Source organism: Rhea americana, unplaced genomic scaffold (genome assembly GCF_003343005.1).
Source record: "Rhea americana isolate MKP2758 unplaced genomic scaffold, rheAme1 scaffold_43, whole genome shotgun sequence".
Lineage (NCBI taxonomy): Eukaryota > Metazoa > Chordata > Aves > Rheiformes > Rheidae > Rhea > Rhea americana.
The window spans coordinates 4,418,800-4,430,790 of NW_028186568.1; the positions used below are offsets into that span (position 1 = coordinate 4,418,800).

The 11,991-nt window shown below is 37.2% G+C and overlaps 1 protein-coding gene across 1 annotated transcript in view; it reads left to right on the forward strand.

Moving 5' to 3' along the window:
* Positions 1-216: 216 nt before the first annotated feature.
* The window catches only part of WDR27 (WD repeat domain 27), a 135,498-nt gene continuing 123,723 nt past the window's right edge, over positions 217-11,991 (forward strand). Inside the window, exons 1-8 of the mRNA XM_085315421.1 lie at positions 217-426; positions 764-905; positions 3,729-3,853; positions 4,333-4,446; positions 6,253-6,304; positions 7,419-7,492; positions 8,417-8,531; positions 9,655-9,761. Of these exons, the coding sequence (XP_085171547.1) occupies positions 241-426; positions 764-905; positions 3,729-3,853; positions 4,333-4,446; positions 6,253-6,304; positions 7,419-7,492; positions 8,417-8,531; positions 9,655-9,761 (915 nt within the window). The 5' untranslated portion in view covers positions 217-240. The remainder of the gene's footprint in view (positions 427-763; positions 906-3,728; positions 3,854-4,332; positions 4,447-6,252; positions 6,305-7,418; positions 7,493-8,416; positions 8,532-9,654; positions 9,762-11,991) is intronic.

An 11,991-nucleotide genomic window follows, 5' to 3' on the forward strand; every position in this document is an offset into this window, starting at 1 on the left:
CGGCGCGGATTGTCCCGCTCGGCCACCCGTCGCCGTCCCCGCTGCCCTGGTTACGGCGGCTGTTGGCGCGGGCGGGCCGAGGCCGCCGCCGGCCGGCAGGGCCTCCCCGGCGCGGAGCAGCGCCTGGCCGTGGGTCCCGGGAGCCCTGGCCGGGTGCTTCGCGTCAGATGATCCTCAGGGAGCACCAAAAAGGGGAGCTTGCCCGGGTCTCCTCGTGGCCGGGCGCGTTTCAGGCGCAGGATGGCAAATCGCGAGGAGCCTCGTCCTCCCGGGGACAGCGGCTGTGCCGCCGTCGTCTGGGAAAAGCATCTGTTTAAATCCAGGCTGTCTGAGAGTCTTGTCCAGCTGGCGTGTACCCAGCATTACTGCGCTTTCCCTCTGAAGGAAAGTGAGCTGTGCGTCTGGAATACGGCTGGTGCTGCTCAGGTGAGCTAGAGCRTACCTCTTCATGGGCTGTTGCCTTAGAAGAGCGCTGAAAAGGGCTCGCTTAGGCAGAACATTGGGATGTAGTACAGGAATGTCAGTTTTCACTTTTAGCGTTGGAAGATGCTAGCAATTTTTTGAACTTCTSTATTCTGATGGCAATAAGTATATTGTAGATGATACGGTGGTTTTGGAGCAATAAAGAAAGGTCAGTCTGGAACCGTTTGGAACAGTAGTTCCTTTTGCTAATTGCACATACATGATCCCTCCGTAGTTCTGCATTTTGCATAGTCTTAGCTTGAAATGATTCACTCAACTCTTCTCTGTGTACATTTGCCAGCCGTTACATTTGTTAGGACAYCGACACGCGATTTCTGCGCTGTCATTCGGAAGTAAAGGCAACCCGCTTCTYGTCTGCTCTGCCTGCTGCGAGAACGTGATAGTGTGGAACCTGGACGAGTRCACAGCGGACCGGCTGCAAGGTAGAGTGCGCTCAAGAAAAGTTGTTGCCTTGCCCCCCTCCCCCCCCCCCGCCGCCCGCGTGGGTCGCATTTAGACGGGGCAGTCCCAGAAGCGGTGGGTAGCGCCTTCTCCTTGCGCTCCGGCAGCGCCCAGCTAGCGCGGCCGCCGTCGCGGCCTCCCGTTGTCTCGAGGCCGCGGGTTCGCGGCCCCGCGGCGGCGCCGCCCTGCGGAGCTGGCCAGGGTGCTGACCGCCGGGCGGCGGGGCGCCGGGGTGGGGGTGGGGCGCGGAGGCCTTAGGTAGTCCGGGGGCACCTGGTCCGTCGGGAGGAAAACCCACAGGGAGCAGCGACTCTGCGGTACGGTGGTGGCAGAGTGTTAGCAGCTTCAGGGGAAWCTCAGAGAAGCACTGCACAGGCAGTTCGTTTCTACTCTATGGAATAAAAGGTACCACTGTTTATTTATTTAATCATACCAGCACTTCATTTCTAAGCACACAAAACCAAAATGACTAAAAGTTAACTTTGCTGGAGTAGCAGTAGAGCTATAGTACTAACGTGTTCTGCCCTGCATGGACTGGTCCCGCTCTCCTTCTGCCTCTGTCTTCAAATGCTGTTGCCATGTGTGTGTGGGAGTTTGTGATCTGAGAGGAGAATGCATAAGGGAGATAACTRTCATGGCATAACTCAAGGCAGAAGTTCTAGTATCTTCAATGTCATCTTGTATTGGAGCCCCAACCATGGAATTAAGTTCTAGCTCCTCTGCAAGCTTAAATTGGCTGAAAAGCATGCTAGTAATGAAAGAGAAGCAAAGGGAGCAAGAGTAATGAAAGAGAGCAAAAGGTCCAAAACATACTGTAATGGCATGATAKTTGAAAGGTGTTATGGCCCTCCTTTGGTGTCAATATTGTGAAAGAGTCACATAATATTGTCCATCTCTATTAAAAACTTCACTGTTAAAAACTTCCTCTTCATTAGCTGTAGTTAGAAATTTGCCTATGATTTAATCTGTAGCTATTGCCTTTTCTCTATCCACATTAAATTTACAAACCTACATATTATGAAAATTCATGTTGTAAAGAAATGTAAACATTTTAAGTGCTTTTGTAATAAACACAATTACATTTCAATTCACATAAATMTAGAGAATCAAAGGGGAGTGGGCATGAAGTGAGACTATGATTTTGTAGGAAACAAAAATAGAAGTAAGGTATAGACAGCTAATGACGTGGATTTTTAATACAATGATGTTTGAGAGCTAGATTCTTTATTGATGGATTTCCTTCTTTCCATTTCTCTGTCTAACCACAGGGTCTCTGGCAGATGTCATATAGCTTTCTATTCCTAGACTGCTCTCTGCATAATCTTAATCTGTTTTCTCTTACCATCAACTTTCATCRACTGTATCAAGGTAGTTAAGGCATTCTTTGTGTTATAAGTCTCTCCATTCTGGTGGACCTTGACACAGTAACTCTTCATAGCATCTAAGGTAAAGCCAAGAAAGAGACACCTACAGTTGTTATGCCTAGATTCTATATTATTTGTTACCTGATGAAATCTTAAACTTTAATGAGATGTCCAAAATCCCCGCACATGGTTAAAGGTAGCTGCATAAAATAGGGTTCTTCAGAAGCCAGCCTGCTGAACCAGTTAGATAATAAGAATGAAGTGGTGAAGAGAGAGATGAAACATAAGTGTCTCCTCAAAGTTAGTYTGTCTTATCATGCATCTGTGTAGATGAGTTTCTGTGGTTTACTTGCTCTTTCAGCCCTTTGCCACAGAAGAAATAAAATCAAGAGAAGGAAAATCTCCTTGCTTTGATATATTTAGTGGCTGATGGCTAGGATATTCACCTGGAAGAAGTATTTTTGGAACCCATCYCTGTTTTGCTGATCTTGAATCAGGACATCTTGCCTCTAAAATGAACACGCCACTTTAGGCTTCTCTGGACACACCTCCTTACTCCAAAAATTCTGTCCTTGGTAGTCTTTTATGGATGCATGATTTGATAGGCGTAGGCACACTGATTATTATTATCTCAAAGTTAAACTACCTGATCACATCTAAGCAATAAGACAAGATGAGGAATCCTGCTGGTGCTCAATTCTGGGCTTGGCTTTCCAGTAGCTTGGTATTATCAAAAAGTGGGTTGTTTTGTACATCTTCTTGTAAGAAACTGGGATACTTACATGGTTAGCCAGCAGCCTCACAGTTTCTGAGGATCTTACAATACCAGAAGTTTAGTCTTAGATTCCTAAAGTGATTGTCTGGCATCAAATTCCAAATTTGAAGATTTAGTCCTTGCATGCAACTTCTTTGCTTTTGCTTCTCGTCATGACTTAGATATTGGCTGTAGGAGGGATAAGGCGCCTGCTTGATTTTTGAATGCATGTAGTGAATAACTTATAGGCTTAAACTTAGTATCTTTCCAGTTTCCCCCAATATGATGAAACATGTAATGTATTATGTTTTGGCAGTGCTGTATTTAAGCTTCGTGTTATGAAAGGAGTAAAAAAAATGGGTAACTCTTAAAGTTAGTGCTGGATTACTCAAAATTCTTTCCAGAATATTTGGATAAATTAATTTATTCAGAAGATTCTCTGGAAAATTCATCTTCTTAATGAAAATTAGCTATGGTAAATCTGAAGATGAGAAGAAATCATTAATGTGTGAGGCAACAAGAATAAGTTTGTTTTAAATTAAGATATCAATGTATCTTTAGCAGTTGAAAAGCTGCTGTAATATTCATTCAGGAACTAAAWTTGTAAATTTACTTTTCATTTGAAAGCTTTTAAACTGCCTGAAGTAATATTTTGTTAAGTAATAATAACATAAAAATTGCTGCAGGGTTAACACCTCGAGGAATTGTTATAGGAACTCTTTTGGGAATGGTGCTTCATGTAAGGTTTAGTCCGGATGATCAACAAGTGGCAGTATGTGCTGGGAAGCGGATTTACATGTTAAGTGCAAAGGTGAGATACTGTCCTTTGTAGTCACAGTGCTAGTATTTCTTTAACATGTTCACTTTCAGATAAAATCCTGATACAGAAATGAGACAATAATTAAGCAAAAGCATTCATTTCCCCATATAGATTAGTCAATATGAGCAAATGCTTGATAATGTAACATATATCAGATGAAATACTAGGTTAAGAAAACTGAAGTGACAGAATATTTCCGTAATTTATAAGTAGAGAACAGTGTGAGAACTTCTGAAAAATGTCTCCTACTTTGTTCAATTTGAAGAATCAGATGTAATATGTGTAGTGTTTTTGCCAGCAGAATGATATTCAGGGCTGCAGCTGTCTTTAAAAAATGTTATTGAATGAATATGATGAACGCAAATGTGAACTTATTTTTGACAATATTTATCAATTATTAAAGTGATGAACTAAAGGTAATTTTTAGCTTTAAATCTAATCTCTTTTTATTTTGACCCTTCAAATAACAGAATGACACTGTACTAGCTGAATTGGAAGGCCACCTAGCTCCAGTGACTGCTGCTGAATTTTGCACATGGGAGAAAAATATGCTGATATCAGTTTCTGAAGACAGAAGCTTTAAGGCAAGGAAATTGTAGAGGTTCACTTCTGAAAAATATAATTTATTGAATTCTTGAAGTAAAGTTTTCTTTTTTCCTATTAAATATTTACTGAAGGTTAAGCAAAAAGATCTTATACTATAGAGATTAGGAGATTATTCTTAAAAGAGTTTGAAATAGAGTTGTTTGTAATAGAGTAGGAAAAAAAGAATGAGTAAGCCAAGGTGTGTCTTCTAGGTGATATCATAGTACAACATTTAGTTCTACAAGCTAAAGTAAAATTCATGTTTGCTATATCAAAATTAAATATATTTTTAAATACATTTTTTAATGGAAGCCTTTGTTCTGGGAAAAATGCTATTTTGATTGTTTTATTGATCTTGGACAAAAAAAAGTGAGAAGGTTGAATTGGAATTCTATGAAGTATTAATAATTCTGACTTTCTGATTGATTGTTTATGTTATTTAGTTTATGTTGATCATAGAAATTAAATCAGGATAAAATGACTGAAGGAAAAGGTCCTTATGCTTTTTGTTATTAATTTGATGAAGATCGGATGAATTACACAAAATGCTAATAAGTTTTTTATCCAGGTAAAATGTGGGAATTAAATGACAACCAAATGAAAATAATGTACGAGTCAGTCAAATAGTGTAGTAAGTGAGTCTTCATGTTTTCTTCACCCTGCCTTATTCTGCAGGTTAGGAGTAAAGCCATGCTGCAGTCATGCTAGCTGGCTGCTACCTGGTAGTAGCCATGTTAGCTAGCTGCTGTGATTGCTGGACATGTAGCCTTTAAAAACTCCTTATGCTGCTCCAGCCCTTTTACTAGGCTAAAAGAAGTGAAGAAAGGGTAAGAATATCTTCAAATAGATTTGAAAAATAGAATCCTAGGAGACAGTTGTTCTGAAGAAAGATTTCACATTCAGAGGCAWRTGAAATATGAACAAGAGAAAATCTCAGGAGACTCACAACCATGTTCGGAGAGAAGGGACTATCTGGCTGTTATTCTTTCAACCCATGCTGGATAGCTGTGATATATATATGTATATATATATATATGTATGTATATATATATATATATGTATGTATATGTATATATGTATATGTGTGTGTGTGTGTATATATATATATATATGTATAGTGGAAGAAGTTGTGGAGTAGAAGGCTTATAGAAGTGACAGCATGAGAGGAAAATAATTGTTTTTATTAGCTTTCTTAATCAACTATTAAGCACAGAGTACATCACTTAGAAACAGTCATATTAATCATGAAAGTTGATGGATGCATGAATCTATAGATCAAAACAAATATCATAATTACTAATAAAGACATCTTATTCCCGGGCCCAGTATGAGAACTGTGAAGTCACRCAAGCTCTCTATATGAAATCTAGAATCAGTTTCATAGAATCGTAGAATGGTAAGATTGGAAGGGATCTCTGGAGATCATCTAGTCCAACCCTCAGTGTAGCCCATACAGGGACTGAACCCAYGACCTTGGCATTAGTAGCACCAYRCTCTAACCAACTGAGCTGAGCCATTTCCTTTTTTAAATGTCTTTATATTGATTTAGCTTAAGTCACGAAGAGATCAACCTAAGCAAAGATGATAGGAAGCATTTCTAACTACTTTATTTGTCAATATCAGATGGATTTCACCTATAAATTAAACAAAGTCCTAATTAGAAAGAAATTGCTGAAAAAAATCCATACAATACTGGGTTACTTTTAATGGCTGCATTTCTGTGTCTTCACCGCTTGATGGCCTTTGAAGTTTGTATTTTTCTTAAAAATCTGAGTGTCTATCTTTACATACTTTTTTTTCTAAAGGTTTGGGACTATTCTACTGGCCTGTTAATACATCAGTCAGCAGTATTAACAGGTAAATTTTCTTTTTTTCTATACTTTTTAATAGAAAAAATCTCTCTCTAAATAATGAAATCATTATAGAAGTGTTTAGTTCATCTAGTCAAAATAATTCTATTAGCAACTAAAAGGCATCAGTGTCAAAGTTATCAAACTTGAAGCCAGTAATGAATATATTATCCTTTAAAATGTTTGTTTGTGTAGATAGTTTTAATGTACTTTCATAAATAGTTCTTTTGTTACAGGGTATGCATATAACTGTTGACTTTTGTTGAGATATGCAGATAAAAGCTTGTTTTCTTTCAAGTTTTTTATATGATGTGGTAGGACAAACCGTAAGTGTAACATACGTAGATTTATTATCAGGTCTGTAGATGATGGCGTACATTGACTCTAAAGGTGAAAGGTACTTTTATGGAAAGATAAGAACAGAAGAAGAGGAGAGGAGGAGGGAGAAGCAGTAGTAGAAACAGAATTCTGCCCAGTGACCAGCTGGGAAGAGAAGTGACATGGGGCTCCAAGGGATCGTCCTTCGCAGAGCAGCAGGGGTGCCCCCTCCCATAGCACTTTTTCTGCAATAACTCTATATTTTTCACTGATATCCACTCAAACTCCACACTGGTTGTTCCTGCTTATGATGCTCTTTGGCTGGAGCATGCTTTCTTTGGGRCAAGAGTTGCATGGTGACTGATTGTTAAGCTTTGAGCATGCATATCATTGTATCCTCTAATATAACTAAAAGCTGCAACTACGTGATAGAAAAGGAGAGGAAGAAGTGAGGATTCTTATGTCCATGGTCATTGCCTCYCATGAGAACCTGCTGTAACAGCAGTATTGACCAAAGCATGAGAACAACAGCGTGGGATTAACAAGGGAAAAATACTGCCATAGCAGCTCTGAAAACACTGCCATGGCAACTTGGGTGAAAGGCAGGCTACAGAATGGCAATTGGAAGCCCCTTAGCCATGCCAAAGCAAAAGTACACGAAGTATTAGGCAACAGTGAGAATTACAGTAAGGTTTTCTTTCCTTCTATCTTTATAAATAGGATGTCACAGTTTGGAATCATATATTTTTTAATAAGATATGTGATTTGTGTCTACTCTGAAAATAATTGCATCTTTCTTGAAGCAGCATTTCCTTTGCTAAGTCTGCTAATTGATGAAGAAAATAAACAGATTATCACTGGATGTGCTGATGGACAGGTAAGAATTACCAAGGGAACTTTTAGTCACTATAATAAAAGTCAAGTATTATTAATGTATCTATCAAAAAGCTTCACAATTTTCATACATGTTTGAAAGTGTTTAAAAGATTATTTTAGTAAGCATGATTCACTACTTTGAGTATTAATCATATATGGTACAGAACACAGCCTCCRTTACAAATTGGAAACATTTTTTTTGAAAACCAGAAATTTTTTTAAGACCACAGTCAGTAACTGGATGAGATAAATGTATACACTGAGAGGCTATAAATATATGTATTTTAAAAGAAAAAAATGTAAAAATAGAGTTCCCCTGTTTTGGCCAAGGAATGAAACTCATGACAATAAGTGAGAAAGATTATGATTTCTCCATGCTGGAAATCTCAGCAATCTATGATAAATGTGAATATATATTTTAGCTCCTCTTTAATTTTAACTTGAGGAATACATGTAAATGGGATTTCTCTATAGTATTTAAAGGGTGTTTTCCTTCAGTGTTACAGTTTAGTGGATTGTGAAGAAAATTAAAGATTTAGCTATAATAATGCCTAAAAAAAAGAAAGGTATAAATGAATGTATATGACTCAGTAAGCATTTACATGGAGGTTGCGTGTGATTTTCCACTGTAGGAAATAGTCTATGAGGAATTTTTTTTCAAAGATGCAAATAGACATGCAGTTCAAATTGATAGTAGCTTTTTTTGCCAATGGTGAAATCAATCCTTTGATACACTTAAAATTGTGATTCTTTTTATGGTTTAATGATACAAGATACATAAAAATTTAAAGATACAAGATACATAAATTCTTTAGTTACATTAAGAGTATTTAATATTCAACCTTGAACTTATATTCACATTGTATGTAAGCTATAAATTTAGTGTCAGAAGGTTGTTGTAATTGCTTTTGTCTTTTTCCTTCAGCTTTGGATTTTCAGTTTAATCAGTGATCATAATTACCGTTGTGTGACACGTATCAACTTAAAGAAAGAACAAGAGAAATTCTATAATAAAATGGGGAASTCTGGACAAGAATTAGGTAGGACAGTATTTCTAGAATGCTGTTTATGGTATATTTTAGTTTATATGGGTTACTGAATGTGTGCTTTTCATACCGTGAGAATTTACTGCAAGTGACAGCAGAATTACAAATCTCAGACTATGGCATGAAATTCTTACTGAAGATGATATAAAGCTGATATGGAGATTGGCGTATCTGGGAAGAATTATGCATGTGTGTCTTTAAGAGCATTTCAGCCTATGCATGCTGTGCTTACAAAACGTTGRATGATATCAACTGTTAAGTTTATGGTCTTTATTAAAGTCATTGCCCAAGAATTCAGTGAGAACAGAATCAGTCCCCCAAATTCATCCATTGTCTAAGTGGAATGCACATTTCTTACTTACCTTTGAAACTTCTAGGAATCTCTTGGTTTTGTTASTTACTTTGCATCCAGGGCCTCTTAAAGGCAAGTAGGAGGGAGCTTAGTTTCTTTAGAGAAGAGAAGATCTGTTTTCCCTTGCTTGCTCTTTTTTCTCATGACCATTTATTGTTAGCCACACAGTGGCCKTGCTTCAACAGGAGAAAGAGAACATCTGCTACATTTCTGGTTATTTTTAAAGTATGGCTGTCACTTTCACCTTTGGATGTTTAAGAGTGACATGGTGCCTGTGTCTAATGCTGAATTCAGTGCTAGCAGGACTTCCTAGATGTGAACTAGGTATGCATAATGCATTAGAAATTTCTTGGGAACATAAGGATACCTTTCCATCTTATTTTTGGATTATGTTGTAATTTAAGCATCAAGGGATTTTTCAGACTAAATAGCTACTCAGTGAAATTTAGGGCTTATTTGAATATGGCTTTTTGAGCCACCTTTATATATGAACACCTGCATTCTGCCAAATCCTTTTGAGTTTCTAGCTAGRCTCTCTGAATTTTATCTTTAGGTATTTGAAAGAAGACCATACTAAAGACAGTACTAAAAACAAAATAATGAGAARAAGTGTTTCAAGATTGCTCGCTCTTAGCATATCCCCATCTTTTGAAGCAGATATCTTGAGTGTGATCTTCCTTCAAACTACTTTATTACTTTTCTTAAATCTTGTTTCCCTTATTTCCTTAAGTTTTGGTAACTCATATTGTTGATTGTCTTTCTTAGATGAGGGGCAAAGTACTTCTGAGCTGTGTAAAACAAACAGTATGAGATCAGAAGAAACAGTGGAGACAACTTTACCTGTCCTCACAATTGAACACTGTGACCATTTAGTGTGTTTCCATGAGGAAGAAAACTTGTAAGTCCTCTAAAATACCCCCAACTATTTGGCTGGAATCTATTTTTAGCAGTTTCTGTTGGTTCTTAGATTATTTTCACTGCAACTTACTATTTTCTCAAATGGAATAGGAGAATCAGAGAAATGTGTTCAGTGTTCTGCAAGTTTTTGTGACCTACTCCTAGGCAGATAATATACGCAAACTTATAGAAATTTAAAACTGGTTTCTAGTCTGAAAAATAATTTTGTAGAATAGCATTGGAGTATCCATTTATTAGTATCTTTTGATATCAGTTGATGAGGTATGATCAGTTTAAAAATAAAAAATAAAATAAAAGACAATTAGAGTTGAAAACCCAAATTTATTTTTAGTTTGCTTTCCTAAGGGAACAAAACTGATGTAGTCACTGTGTACAAGTATCAGTTTATCCTCCAGTTTTARACAGCTTTTCAACTTGATAGCGAGTTCTAGCCAAACTTGACAGAGAGACAGACATTTCAGAGGGGTGAAGTTTCCATTCCTTCCCATGKGATTGGATGGCCAGATAGAGGACAGACACCTAAACTGGTCCTTGTATTGCAGTTCTTTCCTAAGTGAAATTTAATCACATTATCTGGTACCTAGAAATCAATACAGGATACAGCCACAAGAACTGAGTCTTGCAAAACAACTAGTTTTATTTTGTTGTTTGTGATTACCACTCAGAGAAGTTTCCCACCCAAATCATGTGTTAGGAAAGACTTGTTCCATTCTTTGCCCTCCCATGGGTTGTACACGTGTAACTGATTAATCCTATTGTTGAATTTATAAACAATTTTTGGATAAAGAGAGAAGGAAAATATCCAGCTGCCCTGGATCATTTTGTTTAACTGAAGTAATTATTAACAAACAGTTGTTTTCATGATACCTATATTTTCAGAAGGAGTACCAATGAGAGAAAGAAAAAGATGATGTTTGAGATGTACATCTCARGCACACTTTAATGAATTTCAGACCTCTAAGGCCAGGAGAGTTACAGTCAGTCAGTCTGGTTGCTTGTGTAATATCATTCACTAATCTTACCTGCCTTTGTCTTCATCAAAGCTATTAAATCTGTTTGAACTACCACACATCTTTAAAGATGGCTAGTTTTCTAGTGATGAAGAATCCACTGTGTCCCTAGTTAAATTGTTCCAGCAACTAACTTCCCATCTTATTTCTAGTCTAAATTCCTCTCTTTTTTTGGTATACAATTATTGGCTATTAGTATATTTTCTACTCTAAAGTAGAGGCTCTGTCATCTAGAGAAAGCTACTATCAAGTTCCCTCCTTGTACAGCTACTTATAGCTTGTGCACAGTTTATCTCTAGACTTAATTCTGGATAATATAAAGCATTTGAGCTTTGTATAAGACCTGTTTCCCATAGCTCAGATAGATTTCTAACAYTGGCTTTTGAACTTTTTCTGAAACTCAGTCTCATTTTTTTTAAATATCCTTTTTGGATATGGTTGCCTGGAATGAACACTGTAATGGATTAAGTGTAATATTTTTTTGAATAGAAATAATATCACTATTCTGTAACTACATGATACTGCCTGGCATCATACATCTAAGTACTGTTACCCTTTTAGCTATTGTTTCACACTTGGATGTCTTGTTTTGCTTATAAACTACCATGGCCTTTTAAATTCTTACTATTAATCCAGTTTCATAATCTTTTGACTTCAGAGTTTTTTTATTTGGAGGTACAATCTTCAGTTCAGCCTTTAAATTGCTGTGTGTTGGTTTTAGCAGGAAGTCTAGATATGTCTGAACACCTGAACAATCCGCATCACTTTTTACTTCTTTTCCAGCTAGCAATGAAATGTAACAATGAAAACAATAGTTAATGTATTTTCTTACAGGTTGCTAATATGCAACATATTATGGGTCTCATTCTTCTCTAAACTTCTGTAAATTGAGTAACTCCACCAAAGTAAATGGCATTTTATTACTATATTGTGGGCATGTGATCAGCTTCCTATGTATGTAACTTGATATCACTGTTCAGAATGACTTGATAGTGCCATTTCTAACTTTATAAACAGTTCAAAGAAGTCACAAATTAAATCAATCTCTGGTTGCCACTCATGAAAGTAGTGCAAACCACAAATAAAACTGTACAGCGTACATAAAAGTATTACAAATCAGAAGTAAAGCTGTTTTTTCCAGTCTACTTTTTAAAGTATTTGACTGTTTCTGTTT